General features: G+C 33.1%; 2 protein-coding genes across 2 annotated transcripts; both read left to right on the top strand.

Annotated features, from left to right (window-relative positions):
• The first annotated feature begins 1,094 nt into the window (after window positions 1–1,094).
• Window positions 1,095–6,431, top strand: LOC132276315 (uncharacterized). Its single transcript, XM_059777688.1, has 9 exons — window positions 1,095–1,369; window positions 1,453–1,562; window positions 2,823–2,941; window positions 3,056–3,153; window positions 4,063–4,150; window positions 4,237–4,371; window positions 4,805–4,916; window positions 5,277–5,419; window positions 5,921–6,431. Exons 1-9 carry the CDS (start codon window positions 1,308–1,310, stop codon window positions 5,963–5,965), a joined length of 912 nt encoding a protein of 303 aa, XP_059633671.1. The 5' UTR covers window positions 1,095–1,307; the 3' UTR covers window positions 5,966–6,431.
• Window positions 6,432–12,789: 6,358 nt separating this feature from the next.
• On the top strand, window positions 12,790–15,702 carry LOC132276313 (uncharacterized). Its single transcript, XM_059777687.1, has 2 exons — window positions 12,790–13,318; window positions 14,188–15,702. Exons 1-2 carry the CDS (start codon window positions 13,211–13,213, stop codon window positions 15,289–15,291), a joined length of 1,212 nt encoding a protein of 403 aa, XP_059633670.1. The 5' UTR covers window positions 12,790–13,210; the 3' UTR covers window positions 15,292–15,702.
• The last annotated feature ends 1,568 nt before the right edge of the window (window positions 15,703–17,270 follow it).

Here is a 17,270-nt window from a genome sequence, read left to right as displayed (position 1 = left end):
ATAGGGAGGGATAGCTATCTTCTTATTTCTTATTTGCTTTCTCCTCAATTTTGAGAAGATAGGGAGAGATAGGGAGAAAAAGGATAGTGATTTTAATGATATTTTGATAATACTAAAATTAGCCTCCATAAATCAATACACAGATTTATTATTCCATTCAAGTCCCATGGTTATGAAAGGGTAAAAAAGTAATTTGTTTATTATTCTTTCTTTTCTTTTCTCTCCTCTATCTTATCCAAATAAGAATAAGTATCATTTCTTTTCTTTTCTTCCCTGATTATCCAAGCACAAATAGAAATTATTACTATCCTTTCTTTTCTTTTCTTCCCTATTTATCCAAGCACAAATAGAAATTATTACTATCCTTTCTTTTCTTTTCTTTTCTCACTAATACTATCCTTTCTTTTCTTTTCTCTCATAACTGATACTATCCAAACACACCCTAAAAGTGACAATGGATTAAAAAAAAAGAAAAAAAAAAAAAAGAATAGAAGTTGCTACAATTGTGGATGATATGGGACTAAAACTGACAATGGATTAAAAAAAAGGGAAAATTACATATAAATGGAGTTAAAGTTCCATATTTACTTAGAGGCTGAGTCAAAATTTCATATTTCTCTAAAATGGATTGCTGAGGTGGCACATGGTTTTTTACTGTTTAGAAATTGTGATGCCTAAAATCCCCTTCCGCGAAGGTACTATTTTTTCTTCGAAGGTACTACTTTTTTGAACTGAAGGTACTACTTTTTGGCATCCAGGTACCATGTTTTTTAAACACTCGCGAAGGTACTACTTTTTTGAACTGAAGGTACTACTTTTTTATTAGGAAAGGGTATTTTAGGCACCACAATTTTTTGAACAGTAAAAAACCATGTGCCACCTCAGCAATCCATTTTAGAGAAATATGGAACTCTAACTCAGTTTCTAAGTAAATATGAAACTTTGACTCAATTTATATGTAATTTTCCCTAAAAAAAAATTGAGATTCAGTGCAAAACACAAATATTAAAAAAGTGACGCTTAATGCAATTCTTCTATTAAAAAAATACTAAAATTATCACCTTAAAAAATTAAATTCCCGAAAATAGACATGTCCGGATGACATACCTTGAAGTCCGACCTTGTGCCGCATACTTTTACCAATCGTAAAACCTTGAACCCAAAACCCTCGCACTCTGTCATCGCCGTGTGAACGCTTATTGTACACAAACCCTAAACCCCCCAAAATAAACCCTAAAGCATCTGCATCGACCCATTGAGCATATCAACAGCAAGCAATAAGCATATAGGAATCAGTGTAATCAAAGATGCAGCACGATGAGGTTATATGGCAAGTTCTCAGACACAAGCACTGCAGTTTCATGACCAAGTTAGTCTAATAAACTCAACAATTATTGTTTTTCTATGCTTCCAATTTAATTCATTATGACTGATTGCTTTTTAATTTATCAGAATAGAGACGGGGATTTTCTGTCGAAACGATTATAATGTTACCGGAATTTGTAATCGGAGCTCTTGCCCTCTCGCCAACAGTCGTTACGCAACTATTCGCGATGAGAATGGTACTAATTTCTCATCTCTTGTGCTTGTTCTTGTTCTTCTTATTTTACAAGTTCTATGATGATTAAATTGTTATTGCTATTTAGAGGTTTTGAACTTTCATATATCTGTTGTTGCAATTTGCTTGATCTGTTGTTGCAATTGTAGTTTGTTTGTTTCTTCTAGCAATGGTTTATGAAAAATTTGGTGTGCATGCACTTGGTTTGGTTCTTAATTGTGAAGTTTAACTTTGGTCTCTATGTTTATTTTTTTGGGGTTTCCATGGATAATGAATTAGGATTAGTGATAGAGAAAAGGGTGTGGAGTTGGGGGGAAAGAATTTCTTTTCCACAAACTGTGTCTAGGTTTTTTTTTTTTTCATACTTACTTAATTCCCACTTGCATTTCCAACAAAGAGGGACTTTCCCATTTGAATCATGCATATGTTGATTCAGTAGCTAATTGAATCTCCACTTTTTTGGGATCCCTGTTCCCGAGTAAGTATATGCTAGGCAACACATTTTCCCTCTCTCACATGAGCATAAACCAAAATGCTGTGTGGGTGTCCCAAAAAAGAAGTAAAACAGCAAGAAAGAATAATAGGTTATGATAGGATCAATGTTTCTGGAAGTCCCGATGATTTCTTCTGGGTTACCATATTTCTGGAAAGGATATTCTGTGACCAAGGTAGTTCTAATGAGGCTTTATTTTGATGTGTTCATTGAATTTTTCATGAAGCTGTCTGCCTAAGCAGTACAAGTTTGAGCTATATTAATACTAGGTTAATAAAAGAGTGTTCCTGTGTTTCTATGATGCAGGCACCAAATCTTTTCTTATTCTATTGGAGAAATTCTCGATATATTATTGAATACATAAATTCAGGACTAATTAGTAGAAAACTTAATTTAGATGACAACAAAGTTAGTTAAATAAAGCCACTATACTCAACAATTTTAGGAGAGAAAAAGGTAAAGAGAAAGATAGAGCATAGTTGTTGTGTGTGCCACCACCACTTGTGCAAATTACTTTTAAAAATATAGTTAGAAGCTAACCTGCTCTTCAGCTTAATCTACATGATATTTAAGATGAACATAATTCATCTGTTTGCATTAAATTTTAGTGTGCAGGATATGCAATATTTTTGGGGTTGATTTAATCCCCTTTCTTCTTTGAGTTTTGATTGACAATAGGATTGGAAAATAGTTGAGATGTGCATGTGAATGTGTATTGAATTTCTGTTCATATATCTAATTATTCTATATTTTCATCTTGGTGTTCTGCAGGTATCTTCTATTTATATATGAAAACTATAGAAAGGGCTCATATGCCAAACAAATTGTGGGAAAAACTTAAACTGTCACCAAATTATGAAAAATCCCTGGAAAAGATCGACGAACATCTGGTATTGAAGATCTAGCTTGTTTCAGAACTCTGAAAGTAGTTTCATAGATTTATGTTATTACTTATGTCAAGGAGATTTAATTTTTCATTGTGATTTCTTCTTTTCAATTGACAGATGTACTGGCCTAAGTTACTTGTGCACAAAACAAAGCAACGATTGACCAAAATGACTCAAATGCGTATACGCATGAGGAAACTTGCTCTGAAAACAAGGTTCAAGCATCTCTTGTTATCAATTGTTTCCTGTTATACAATCAACATCTGCACAGTAGACAATCCTGCTTAACACGCTAGCTGATTGTGTTCATTGCACCAAAATGTTTCCTTTGAAAGTTTGGTGACATGTTTGTAATTATATATATATATATATATATATATATAAATAAATAATTTGATAAGTGACATGTTTGTAATTATATCTGTCGGAGAATAACCTCTAAAAATATTTATGAGCTGTTACTGATACATTTAACTAGCAACATCTAAATTTTCATTTTATAAGTCAACTTTTATTCGGCATGATAAATGCTGTATTTGCTACATGAAGGATAACATGATATTTATGTTTGTGAGGCATCTAATGTTGTTGTGTGAGATATGAATTGTTTGCTACAGAAAGTGGTTGGTTCTAGATCAAATATCACTGTGCCTACTTGACAGAGTAGTACTCTGTTTTTTGCATTTCATTATGTTGCGCAGACCCTCATGCCAATAAACATTGTGCATCTTGCAGTCTACTTAAGAGTACCTTCATGATTGAAGTCTGGAAGGTGGGGATTGACATAAGCAACAGAAATTGTCAGTAAATTCGCTTTACTGTACTAGAATGTATTAACTACCAACAGGCCAGTGGCCTAGCGGTACCAAGCTCCTATTTCTCAAAGAGAGGTCAGGGGTTCGAGCCTCAGTGGGGGCATGTGTGTGTGAGTACCAACTAGGAAAAAAAAAAAAGAATGTATTAACTTTGAGAGGAATATGTATAAACTAATTTAGTCCCCAATTGAGTGAAAATGACTATGTTCTCTCATTTTAATATGATGTTTGTGCTACAGATGCATGTAGTTGGGAGTTGTAACCTTTAAGCTAAAGCACGTATTGGTCATTGCTTGTGTTGTCAAACAGGGAAAAGATAATGACAACGCCTAGGAAAGAGAAAAAAAGAGAGGCTAGAAGAGAGGAAAAGGCTGAAAAAGCAGCAATTTTGGATAAGGTTACATACTCATAGGCTTGCCTTACGCTGTTGATGCTAAGCATCTATATTCTCCGTAGCATCACTAACACAGTTAATATCTGCAGAGTATTGAAAAGGAATTGCTTGAACGTCTTAAGAAGGGAGTTTATGGCGACATATATAATTATCCTGTAAAAGAATACAATAAAGTTCTTGATATGGAAGGACTCCAGGCTGCTAGTGAAGATGAAGATGAGGAGGTATTGCTATTTGCACCTTTTTTCTTTATTTTTTTTCCCAGAAGTTCTGGTAAAAGCAACACCATATTTATCATCACAAGAAAATTCTCAATATACCTGAAAATTGATGGAGTTGATTTTATAAATTTAATTCACATTGCTATTTGCACTTACTGTTATTAAATGGCCATTGCCCAGTGTTGGTCCCACCTATGCGGGGTGCTGGGAGGGTAAGGCTCAAGATAGATTTAACATTTGGCATATTTCACAAGAAGTGATAGGTCCTGAACTCGAACCTGTGACCTCACCTTGTCAGCCTGAGCTTTTACCATCACATAAAGCAATGAACCCTTTTTGTTATGATACTATTGTTACTCTTTTTCGATAAAGTAATTATTATGGTTAGAAAATAGGTACAGTGATTTTTTTTTCAATTTTTGATTGGAATAAGCAGGAACCTGAGATAGAATATGTTGAAGGATATGAAGAACTTGAAGAGGAAGATGATATGGAAGATTTTGGTGGTCCTGCATTTAATGAGTCTCATGCAGATGATGATGATGATTGTAAGTTTGTATTAGATTCTTTATATTGTGTAATTTCGTACAGATCTTTAGGTTGATTTTATTTTCTCATTGCAAATGATGAAAATAATAAAGCTCAGATATGGATGCACATACATACTGCTTTTGTTCACAAAATCTTTCTGTTTATTAGCTGGCTCATGTGTGTATTGATTGTTGGAAGTTCCCAAACTGATGATATGACAATGGAAGTCCAACACGAATTTTTTCAAATATTTCTTTTATATTTAGTTATTATATATGGATTTCATATAATTCTTGGTTCGTATGTCCTTATTTGTTGTTATAAAGCACCTAATATATAGGAAATTTGCATTCTAATTTTGGAAATGAATGATGCAGTTGGAATTGATGAAAATGATGAAGAGACAGTTGCAGTTGACCGAAAGGGAGTTAAAAGAAATGATAGCACCTATACCCTAAGAAATTTTGAGAAAGATGAACCTGGGTTCAAATCAAAGAAGAAAGCAAGGGTCCTTGTTGAGGTAAAACTTTTTATATATTAGTTGTTTTGCACAAGCAGTTCACTCCTGCTCCATTAAGTTTGCTATAGTAGGTATCTTATTGCGTTCATTATTTTTATTGTTAGTGATATGAATCGAACCCTTGACCGCACTCCTAGATATTATTCCAGAACTTTTAACTGTGCTTTTGGCTTTTGCTATAAACATATCAATAATCTTATTAATAAACATTCATATTAAAAGAAACTACAACCTGAAAATATCGAAGGTTTTAAGTTGATTTAGCACAAATATCTCACTACCATGGGCAATTATCCATCGCAGCTTTGAAACTAAGGTATGGTGCTGGCACATGTGTGTGGGCATGCAGTCACATATTTAACTTTGGGGAAGTAAACACTCGGTTTCAAGTGATGGGGCTATACATGTTTTGTTCTTCATTTCTGCATTGGATTTTTTCATTGTTTGTGATTTTATGACATTTCAATGCTATAATACCTCTATGATTATTATTCTTTTTAGGTTGAGCGTGAAGATACTGAGGAAAGACAAGCAGCACTTCAGTGAGAGCTTATATTATTCTTGATAAGTTTTTTCTCTTAACCAGATGGTGGTAATCATCATCAAATTTATGAGGTTGACAGGGCTTGACTCTTCTCTTACATGCTAAGGGGGTTTGCTCAAAGATATGACAGAAAATGGTGGTCATTTCACTTTTGCTCGCTCAACTAAATTCGATCCTTTTTTGGTAGGGTTTTTGTTTTGCTTTTCTTTTTACCCTTTCAAGGAAGGGCTTTCCATGGCACACTAATAATATGCATCAGCAATTCTGGGAGTTTCTTTTCAATCCCATCCAAAATATTCATCTCCTGGGCTTTGTCCGTCTTTAGTACGGCGAATACTTCTGTTTTTTTATTCTTCTCCCTAGTAAATCCTTTTCAGTGATTCTATAAACTATAACAATGATGATGACTGAATCATTTGTCCAGAAACTGTAGAATTCATTCAGTAATTTTACCATAGACACCATTGATGAGAGTGTGTAACCAGATTTTATGGAAATACCAAGTATAGAAAGTAGCAAATTAGGCTTCAATGGAATATTTTTATTTATTTATTCTTTAGCAAGAACACATGCACCCACTTGTCCCTATAGGAATTTGAACCCTCACATTATACTTTGAGAGGCAGAGGAGATACCATTTGGCTTCAATGTAATATTACTTGGGTGTTTTGGGGCTGTAATTGTCTGCTTTATGTTCTGATGGTTCAAAACATTGCTCAAACCGCTCTGGTTGCTCAACCCAAGCTCGGGTTAGATCGAGTAAGAGTCAGGTTGATTAGGAACCTTTAGGCATCTGGTAATGGATATAGCTGGCATCTTTAATCAACATCTTGCTCTCTAAGAGGAGAGCAAAATGCCTTCCCTTATTATAGTTTTGTTCTGGGACACATCTTTTGATATTTGAAGCTTTTTCTCTCCAATAAAAAGGAGATGCACAAGGGAAAATGCTCAAAGGGAGAAAGCCAAGCACATGAGATGTCTTTGAAAGGTCCTTTTACTTGTTTCATGGATTCCTACCAGCTTTCACTTATTTCATCTTTTCTTTTTTGGTGTTTTATATAACAAATATCATATCATATGATTACTCATACATGGAGCATTTGGTCCTAAACGTGAACAAGAAAGTGTTGGTCCCACTTAATAAGGGGTTAAAGAATAAAAGTATAAAGAATAGCTTCTAAAGAGCACAATTAGTATCTTTTTTACTAGATTATTATTTTCATTTCCAGTATAAAATGCTTCTTGTATCTTAGTTCGAACTCCGAATCATTTATGCTTAATTCTATGGAAAACATCGATGAACAACTCGTCTGTCTCTCTCTATTCACGTCTGTCTCATACTTGACTATGTAAGTGTAAAACTTTATTTTGTTGTATTGCAAGTCTACACCGAAAATGTAGCTAGAGGCATTTTTTTATACTTGTAAAATTGATCATTTTAAAGCAAAATAATAAAATATATATTAAACAATAAAGTACGAGAAACCAAAGTAATTTTATTCTCTTCTTGTATATTGCTCCATCCATTTACTTTTAAATTGTTTTTTCCCTTTGTTTTGGTTTTTGATTTGTCGACCTAACACTGCACCATCAAACACTACAATATTGTTTCTTACATTGAACGGTCCGTCCACAAGTGCTCACCTCATGCATGCATAGTTAAGTACATATATTTAAGGGAATGATGTAACAAATAATATATATATATATATTGACAGGGTGAAATAAGCACTGGAACAGGTTGGCATGTGGCAGTGGTTAGTCCAGGGGAACATCTTTGGAAAGTATTGACTATTAATAGTAATAAATAAATTTTCAACAATCTTTAAAATATCAACAACTTTTAGAGGCGAATGAATGACAGAGGAGATATAAATGAGCGTGATTGCCGACCCCAGAGTCTTTTGGACACAATCAAAAGTCTCCTTACCCCCAGCCCCCCACCAACGTCCTCCTCCTCCTCGTCTACGCGCATCATTATTGCCTTTTCTCCCATTTTCTTCGCTACTAACTTGCCAGGAATTAGGCTGTTTTATGAGGCACTTTTCATTTTTTTTTATTTATTAAATATTCAAATTGTGTTATTCAAACATATTTAATTGAATAAGCGTTGAATTGATATTAAATTAAATAAATATTTAATATATTTAAAATTAAATTATCAAATAACACCTTACTTTTAAATTGTATATTATCGAACACTAATTAAATAGTATCAGACACCAACTTACTTACCAAGTTGGTCTTTGAGCTTCGACATGTGGCATGAAGAGTGTGTGACCCTAGTGTATGGGAGGAATTGAAGAAAGGTTGACTCCTTTATAAAACAAGGAAGAAATAAAGGAAATGGGAAGGAAATTGCTGGTTGGGCCCCTGCCTCCTGGTCCCTCTCTCTCTCTCTCTCTATATTTATATACACACACATATACGATATACAGTGTGTGTAAATGTATATGTGTGAGTGCAGTGCACGCATGGTGTTAGGCTTATATACCATGGTCCACTTTGAAATAGACAAGTACTTTTATAACGTGTTGCGAAAACTTATAGAGCGACCCTAATGCAAATAAAGGTCGATGCATTTGAGGTGGGATTGATTCTTAATATAGATACCCTTTTCACCAATCATTTTTTTGCAGCTCATCAAGACAAACTAATATCAAACTACCGAGTAAATCTAAACTCAGCCAATGTATGTCTCAATTTAATTATTCATTTTATTATTATTATTTTTATAAATTGTCTCAAGTAGGGGCAGAATTATAGTTTAGGGGAGGGTGCAGTGTTAAAGAAAAAATATATATATTTAAAGGAGTAGAAGGAAAAAAGGTAAAGAAAAATGACACTTTGAAAAGGAAAAAAATTAGAATTTAATTTAGTAAGAAAATTTTACCTTATTTTAAGGAATTTAAAGAGTAAATGAGGAAAATTAGAAAATTAAGAGAGAACTTTAGAAACTAATAGTTTTAAGGGGTATTATATATATAAAAAATTCATATATATATATATACATATAAAATATAAAAAAATATCATATGTATAGCAAGCGGGCCATGCAAGGGAAACAAGTACCCCTAAGCATACAATAGTTCTGCCCTTGATTTCAAGAGGAGTGCTGAGCACAATTACTTGTAACTATTGTGAATCAACATAACAACTGTCATTAATAAACTTTCTTATTTTTGTGAAACTTTAAAAGCTTATATTTGTAAGATTAAACTACCCTTTTATTTGATTTACGTTTCTTATTCTCCTCTCAGTATCCATATACGTTTTATATAAGCAAACTACCCTTTTATTTGATTGATGTTTCTTCTCCTCCTCTCACTGTCCATATACGTTTATACACGTAAACATACAACTTATAATCTCACATGGATTCTTTCTTTTTATTTTTATTTTTTTTCAAATTTTTTTCCTTTATTATATGAACAATGCTTGCCTTAGGTAGCATAAAAAAAAACTTCCTTCTTATAATGAGGTGGTCTAATAAAATATCAATAGGTGTTTAAGTTTTAAAAGAAAAAAAAAATGATGACTACAGGCAATAGAAACTAACCTGTGCCTCTTTCTCTCTCACGCATAGATAGATATTATTTCTGTGTTTTGAATTTAAAATCAAACATTGTTCAGGATAATATATATATATATATATATATATATATATATATATATATATATATATATATTAGATCTATAAATTCATGGATTCATGGAAAATGATATATACCATAAATTTATTTATTTATTAGGTTTTTTCGTTGATATAGAAATTAAAATTTTCCTTCTTTTTTTTTTTCACTTATATATAAATTTTAAAACTTTTCATATTCATATTCATCTTCATTTTTTTTTTTTTTTTCTCATCCCAATCTCTCCTAAACTACAAAACATTCCATGTTCATTCTTACCAAATAAAAACAATAAAAATTGATCTATTAGATTTTTCTATTGATTTTAGATTCAAAACACAGAAGTAATATATATCGTTGCATGAGAGAGAAAGAGGGTGATCAATTTCTATTCCTTGTAGTCATAAATTTTTTTTTTTTTTCTTTTAAAACTTTAATACTTGTTGATGTTTTATTGGACCACTCATCATAAGGAGGAGGCTTCTTCTTATGCTGCCTAAGGCAAATATTATTCTTATTATATAGCACGGGACGCCCTAATGAATCTAAATATTAGATTGATAAAAAAAGAGATGATAATAATACATTTTACATCTTTTTATAAAATATCCTTAAAATTTAAACTTAAATTTATATATATATTCAAACTGTAAAGAATAATTTAATAATTTTAAAATGATGCAATAATTACATGACCTTTTAAAACGGTTGTTTTTATTTTTTGTCAAAAGAACATCTACGATGAAAAAGAGGGAATACCATTTAAGCCGGTTGTAAAAAGTTTTTATTCTATTTGGTGTTTTGATGACTTCAGTGTTAAGTGTTGAGCTGTAAATCCATTCCATGCACAAAACATATGCTTCAAATGAATCCAAATTGCACATGTCTACTAAATGAACAGTGAACTGTGTGAAACGGTGGATAGGCAGAATTAGGACGCGTGGTTTTATCATACGGCTTGAAATTTCTTGCATTTGAATATTAAGGTGTTTGATCATGTCAAATTACGTTTCTAAGTGTTTTTTTTTTTTGTTTTGGTTGTTCTTTGCACAACTCTAACAAAACGTTCTAATCAAAATTACGAACACTTCATCACACCATGACTTGTATACGTGTGATTTCTGTTCCTTTGTACTGATCAATTATTATGATAAATCATTTAGGGTGGTTCCTAGTCCATTCCCTGAGTTGACTCCAATATTCAACTTGGAACACTTCCAACTTCCAACATAACGACTACTTAGAATGAACCTGGCCGGCTTAGATCTTTTATTTGGTTTTGTTTTTCAAAACACAAAGCAGAAAAGAAGTAAACTGTGGAAGAATACATATGCAGATATTCTTTTGTTGAGTTTGCGAGTATTGAAATCACAATTTGAAAATGAAATTTATGAAAATTTAGTTCAAATTTAAAAATATATTTCGGCACATTTTAATTCAAGATGTTAAGTAGGTACTTAATTTTAAATATAACATTTATACTCCGTTTGATTAGAGGAATAAAAAAATAAATGAAAGAGATGGACGGGGCAACCCTAGAGAAGGGAAGATATTTCTTTTACTTTTTGTTTGGTTGGACTAAATGTATAGTAGAAATGATGGATGGGTGACAAATGTATATATATTTTTTGGTTGAAAGGGAGGAAAAATGAGTATTTGCCTACAAACCTCTGAGTAAGTCATCTGTATTGATCGTTGATTAGATCCAATCAGAAGTGCAGATATGTGAATACAAAATATGATAAATAAGGAAATCAAAGGGGTTGACCGAATTGATTCCAAAACATTTGTAATTGGACAAGTCATCAGTTAGTAAAGATAACCTACTCATTGGTGACTGAATTTTTTGTTTTGTTTTTTTTTTTTTTTTTTTCACACCAATTAGTAGGTTAGTATTATCATTTTTATCAATATACTCTCATTATATAAAATTATAAAATTACATATTCATTCAAAATTTTTAGAAATGCCAAAAATAGAAATTACATATTTGTAGTAATTATTCATTTTTCCCTCTCCTCTTCTCCCTCTTTTTCCTTTTCTCCAACCAAACACGAAAGTATCATTTTTAACCCCCACTACTTTGTGTTTATTCAAATTAAAAGGCCATTTTAATTGTTTGAAAAAAGAGAATTTTTAAACACACACACACATATATATATTGGTTTAGAGAAACCATTTTTTTGTGCTATTGCGAGTGTGATTGCAAGTAAAATTAAATTTATTGACAGAATATACTAATGGGAAACAATGATCAAATATCGTTGAAATCAATAAGTTGTCATCCATTGGGTGTGTTTTTTTTCCATCAAAAGTAGCATTGAAACAATCTACCAGCTAGGTTTGAGTTGACAATGGCCCATACCGGATTTATCGAATATGTTAAGCTCCAACAATTAGTAAAATAGTAGTTTGGCTCAATCAAGAGGGACAATTTTGGATATATAATTTTGAGGAACTTCATGAATTGGCAATGATTAAGCCATGTGCCTTGTGGTACCAACCATACTTGGATAAAAGGAGGCCATTTCTTGGCCATCCGTTACCATTTTTATTATTATTCCCTAAATTTTTCTAGTATTTATTTCTCTATATATAATTTCTTTTTTAACTATATATATAAATTTCAATTCAATGTAAAATGGTCAACCCACTTTTTCTCATGACTTGACCTCAGGAAGGTTTTAAACATGACGCGTTATGACATCAACTTTTCCAAATTCTACTCCTTATTTGAACATTTACTTAATCAAAATTAAAATATCTCACAAATAATGTCCATTTATATACACACACACGCGTCTCTAAGAAATGTTAACCAAAATTTAATTGTATGTGGATTTTTTCCTTAATCCCCTATTTATTACTACTTTGACAAGTTCTCTAAACCTGATAATGACACATGTCACTATCTAATTTGCAATTCGAAAATCAGTTTAAACGACTGATTAGGGTATTAAGCATAAACCTGTGAACAAATCAAGGAACAAACGACACATAAAAGTTGTCTTGAGTCAGTCAAGAGCCGCGTGGAGGACCCAGACAAAAACAGTATTACGAAATACCAAAAATACCCATGTAACAAATATCCAAAAATTACTTAGAAAAGGGCAATATAGTAAAATCAATGACAGATTCTTTCAATATAAATATATGTTCAGGGCAGAACTGCCAGATAGGCTCCAACAGGACCAACCCAACTTACCTTAGTAGCCTTCGTTTGCTTTGTCCTTTAATTAAATTAATTAATAGAATTTTATTCGTATTTGAGATATATGTAACGATATAAATATAATACATCTTAGGAGTACTGATTTGGGGATATTTTAGGGCTTTTATCTCCAGGTGCGATTCTGATTTCGTTGGGTGAGAACAATTTATTTATTGGGTGTAGAGAGAGAAAGGGAACCCCAACTCATCAAGCGGTTGGAATTGAGCTTAGATGCGAAGAAGTTGAACATCTTTCCTATTTTTTCGATCGATTACTGGTTATTATCTACCGTTTTTGCCAATTCCAAAGTTTGATTTGATCTTCAACATCTGAGATTGGGAGAGAGCTCTTGAGAGAGAGTGTGTGTGTTTTACTCTGTGTTCTAGTGAGAGAGAGATAGAGGGATGTGGAGTATATCGAGATTTTGTGAGAAAGTGTATTCGATGGCAGAAGGTGGATCTCAATACTGTTCTAAGAAGTCTGATGATATATGCGGTGATGGCTACGATGAGGTAATTTTTTTATTTTTTAAAAAAAGATTTTTTTTCTTTTTTTTTTTTTTGATAGTATTCTGATATGATAATTGATCTCACTTTTTGATTTCTGTTCCTTCTTTTTTGGGGGAAAAATTTGTTTGTGGCAATGTTTGATTTGTCTTTCTGAGTTTTCGTTTTTTCCATTTATTGGGTCCGATAGAAACAAAATTATATCTTATTTATGTATATTTTCTCTCCAATTTATGTCCAGACAGAGGCTTATTTGTTTGTTTCGCAACCATGTACATCTGGGTATTAGAACTATCAATTTAATGACTCTTATTGTACTATGCACACATATTTACAAAGATGAAGGACTTTTGCTTCAATTTACGTCTGTTTCCCGATGAAGCCACAAAATCAGAACTAATGTTCCTTTTCACTTTTTAGTTATTAGATCCTTGAATTTGGATGGTGAGACAGCTTCTGATAATCTTATAATATGGGTGTTTGGTTTTAGACATTTATTTCATTTTCAATTTGCATTAAATTGTTTGATTACTCTGGTTGCAAAATGCCTCATATGGTTTTAATTTTTTCGTTTTGGTTTAGATTATGCCCTGCAAAGATATAATACCTTTTTCCAAATATGTAGAAGTAAGATCTTTGATGGATTGTGAGAGTATGCTTTGTGTAATGGCTTGGGTTTTTGCTTGAATGAATCTCTAAATGATATTTTGAGATGTTTATTTGCTTTATTATTATTATGCTTTTTCGGCACACTGTAAATGAATTATCTGCCCTACAATTCAATATACACACACAGTGTATAATATTATTGCTTGGCAAATTTGTATTTCTTCAATATGAGTCTTAGAGGAATTTTTATTCTTTTTAATCTGCAGGAGTCGAACAAAGTTTTGAGTATGTCGAGATTGCGATGCATTATGCGAGGATTGGATTTGAAAACGTACCTCTTCCTGTTCATTATGGTCCCAACATGCATCTTCGGCATATACATTCATGGGCAGAAGATCTCATACTTTTTACGGCCGTTATGGGAATCGCCACCCAAGCCATTTCATGAAATTCCTCACTACTATCACGAGAATGTGTCGATGGTGAAATTATGTGAACTTCATGGTTGGGGAATCCGTGAGTTCCCAAGGCGTGTTTATGATGCTGTGTTGTTTAGCAATGAGCTGGAGATCCTTACAATACGATGGAAAGAATTATACCCTTATGTAACACAGTTTGTTCTCCTTGAGTCGAATGCAACATTCACTGGACTGCCAAAGCCTTTAGTTTTTGAAAGCAATCGTCATCAGTTCGAATTTGTTGAGCCACGACTGACTTACGGGAACATTGCAGGGAAATTTAAGAAAGGAGAAAACCCATTTAAAGAGGAGGCATATCAGCGAATAGCTTTGGATTATCTTCTCAAACAAGCAGGTATTACAGATGATGACTTGTTGATAATGTCTGATGTTGATGAGATACCAAGCCAACACACTATCAATCTGTTGAGGTGGTGTGATGAGATACCTCCAGTCATTCATCTTCGGCTGAAGAATTATCTGTATTCTTTTGAATTTCTTGTGGATAATAATAGCTGGAGAGCTTCGGTACACCGGTATCAGTCTGGCCAGACAAGGTATGCACATTATCGCCAGTCTGATGACATTTTGGCAGATGCAGGATGGCATTGTAGCTTTTGCTTTCGCCACATCAGTGAATTCATATTTAAGATGAAAGCTTATAGCCATTTTGACAGAGTGAGGTTCTCTCATTTTCTGAACCCTACAAGAGTTCAGAACGTGATCTGCAAAGGGGCTGACTTATTTGATATGTTACCAGAGGAGTATACATTCAAGGAAATTATTGGGAAAATGGGACCTGTTCCCCATTCCTACTCAGCTGTTCATCTTCCAGCTTATCTTTTGGAGAATGCTGACAATTATAAATTTCTCTTGCCTGGGAATTGCAAGAGAGAGAAAGAGAGTGGCTGATTTGCTTGGATGAGTTCTGTTGTCCGTTTTTGGTGAAGGCTGGAGATGCAGGTAGCATGACCTCCCCATGAAGAGATTTACTGGACAACTAATGACTGCAGTGTGTCACTAGTATAACTGTGCATGCTACATGTGCCGCATTATTTATATCATTCTTTCTGATATATTTGGAAATTCAGATGAATTCTAGGTTGAGATTCTGTATATAACGTCATTTTAGAGTTGGTTTTCATTCGCGGTGGAGCATATCCATTTGCTTAGTGGGGAGGTTGCTGTGACGGGAACAGCTAGGTTGTCATGAAGAGTTGTGTATTACTTTACATATGTACGCCCCATTCCCAGAAAACTATGCTCCCCAAAGTATCTATGACAGTTCCTGGATTTTCCTCTTGTAAGGAAATTTTGATGTTAGACTAATCTATTCATATATATTTTTTTACAATTTGTGTTGTTATATAACTTTTCATACTGTACTTTGGTTATGTTCATCATAATGCATGCTTATTCCTTGAACAATCTCAATAATGTTGAATCTATAACCAATGGGCTCTTGTCCAAATGGTATTAGCTCTCCTCTCCTCACGGGAATGCTAGATAGTATTAGCTCTCCTCCCCTTTCGGGAATATTGGGGGCACAATATTGGGCGTTTGAGCCCCGTAGGCAGTCAAAAATTGTAGTGAGAGGAAGAGAAATGGGGGTAGATAGCATGGACCTTTGTTACTAGATGACCTCCAACCCTTTTAGCCTTCTACTTGAAAACCCATTCTCAACTGCATAATACTATTACTTTCTGGTGCCTCTTATGCACACTCAGGAGTGGGCTAGCGGAAGCATACAAACATGGACAAACGGATACAATAGAGTTTGCGTTTAAAGAGGTTCAAAATATGGAGAAAAAGACAAAAAGTGAAGGACATAGCACGTGAGTCCTGTGACAACCTTTGATAAACTATTTTATTTTGTGAGGTTGGCATGTCAGAGAATTATTGTCGCAATACAATCCGTGACTACCATGGTTTTTTTCTTCTTTGTACTGGTCGCAATGTAATATGCCGAATTTCATTTTTGGACCTTATGTGCAATGAAATTTTAAATTTCTGGGCAAAGGTCAAAATTTCCAAACTTAACTGATCTGCAATGCCAATTTGTTCATTTGTCACGATGGCCCTATTAAGGCTGACAAATCAACTTCTATATGCCACTTTTGGCAGGGCTTCTTCATGGTCCATTAAAATTGGCACTACTCATCAAATTAGATTTTTTACAATTTTTTCAATTCATGAAATGTAAAATTCAGTAATCTTTGATGAAATGTACAAATTTTCTATGTTTATAATAGATTCCTTTAGGACCTAACATTAATTATAATCATGAAAATGGACATTCACCTTCTATGCAGCGACATGTTGTAGGTTTGATCAATGTACTAATTAACAAAGTTAATCAATTAGGCAAACATTTTGCAGATTGTAGGTTTGATCATGAATTACAAATTAGGTACAACTATTGTAACGAACTTGGTTGCTTACCTAGAGTCCTACATCAAAGCCACAAATTTCATATCTCTAATTGATAAATATCTTTTAGGTCACAACTGAACTGTCACATGTCATACAAAGGCCCACTGGGTATATACTATATTCGGATTCTCCACCTAAAATTATACTCCTTTATTTATTTATTTATTTATATATTTTTTGGAAGAGGATAACTTTTATCAATAGAGCACAAAAGAAGAGAAGATTTCTTTTTAACAATATTATAAAGTAATGATTTAGTTCAGAAACTATATTGAATTGAGGTAAAGAGAACAGCTTGTAACTGTTTATTTTCTATTATCTTTAAAATTTATTCACACACACACACACACACACACACACACACAGAGTAGGCATATCACAAGACTGTCATGAAGCTGGAGAAAAGCCCAAAAAAAAACCTAGTAAAATTTAGAGGATGGATCGACAGAGAGGACAAG

This window comes from Cornus florida, unplaced genomic scaffold, assembly GCF_030987335.1.
Source record: "Cornus florida cultivar Cherokee Brave unplaced genomic scaffold, ASM3098733v1 CherokeeBrave_3.0.0_Hap2_Chr10, whole genome shotgun sequence".
In the NCBI taxonomy this organism is placed as follows: Eukaryota; Viridiplantae; Streptophyta; class Magnoliopsida; order Cornales; family Cornaceae; genus Cornus; species Cornus florida.
This window is presented reverse-complemented; position numbering and strand designations above follow the sequence as displayed.

Excerpts from the sequence above, each read along its gene's own strand:
- LOC132276315 (XM_059777688.1), top strand. The coding sequence starts at position 1,308 with ATGCAGCACGATGAGGTTATATGGCAAGTTCTCAGACACAAGCACTGC. Across the intron at positions 1,563-2,822 it reads AACTATTCGCGATGAGAATG|GTATCTTCTATTTATATATG; the intron begins GTACTAATTTCT and ends GGTGTTCTGCAG. Across the intron at positions 4,151-4,236 it reads AAGCAGCAATTTTGGATAAG|AGTATTGAAAAGGAATTGCT; the intron begins GTTACATACTCA and ends TAATATCTGCAG.
- LOC132276313 (XM_059777687.1), top strand. The coding sequence starts at position 13,211 with ATGTGGAGTATATCGAGATTTTGTGAGAAAGTGTATTCGATGGCAGAA. Across the intron at positions 13,319-14,187 it reads GCGGTGATGGCTACGATGAG|GAGTCGAACAAAGTTTTGAG; the intron begins GTAATTTTTTTA and ends TTTAATCTGCAG.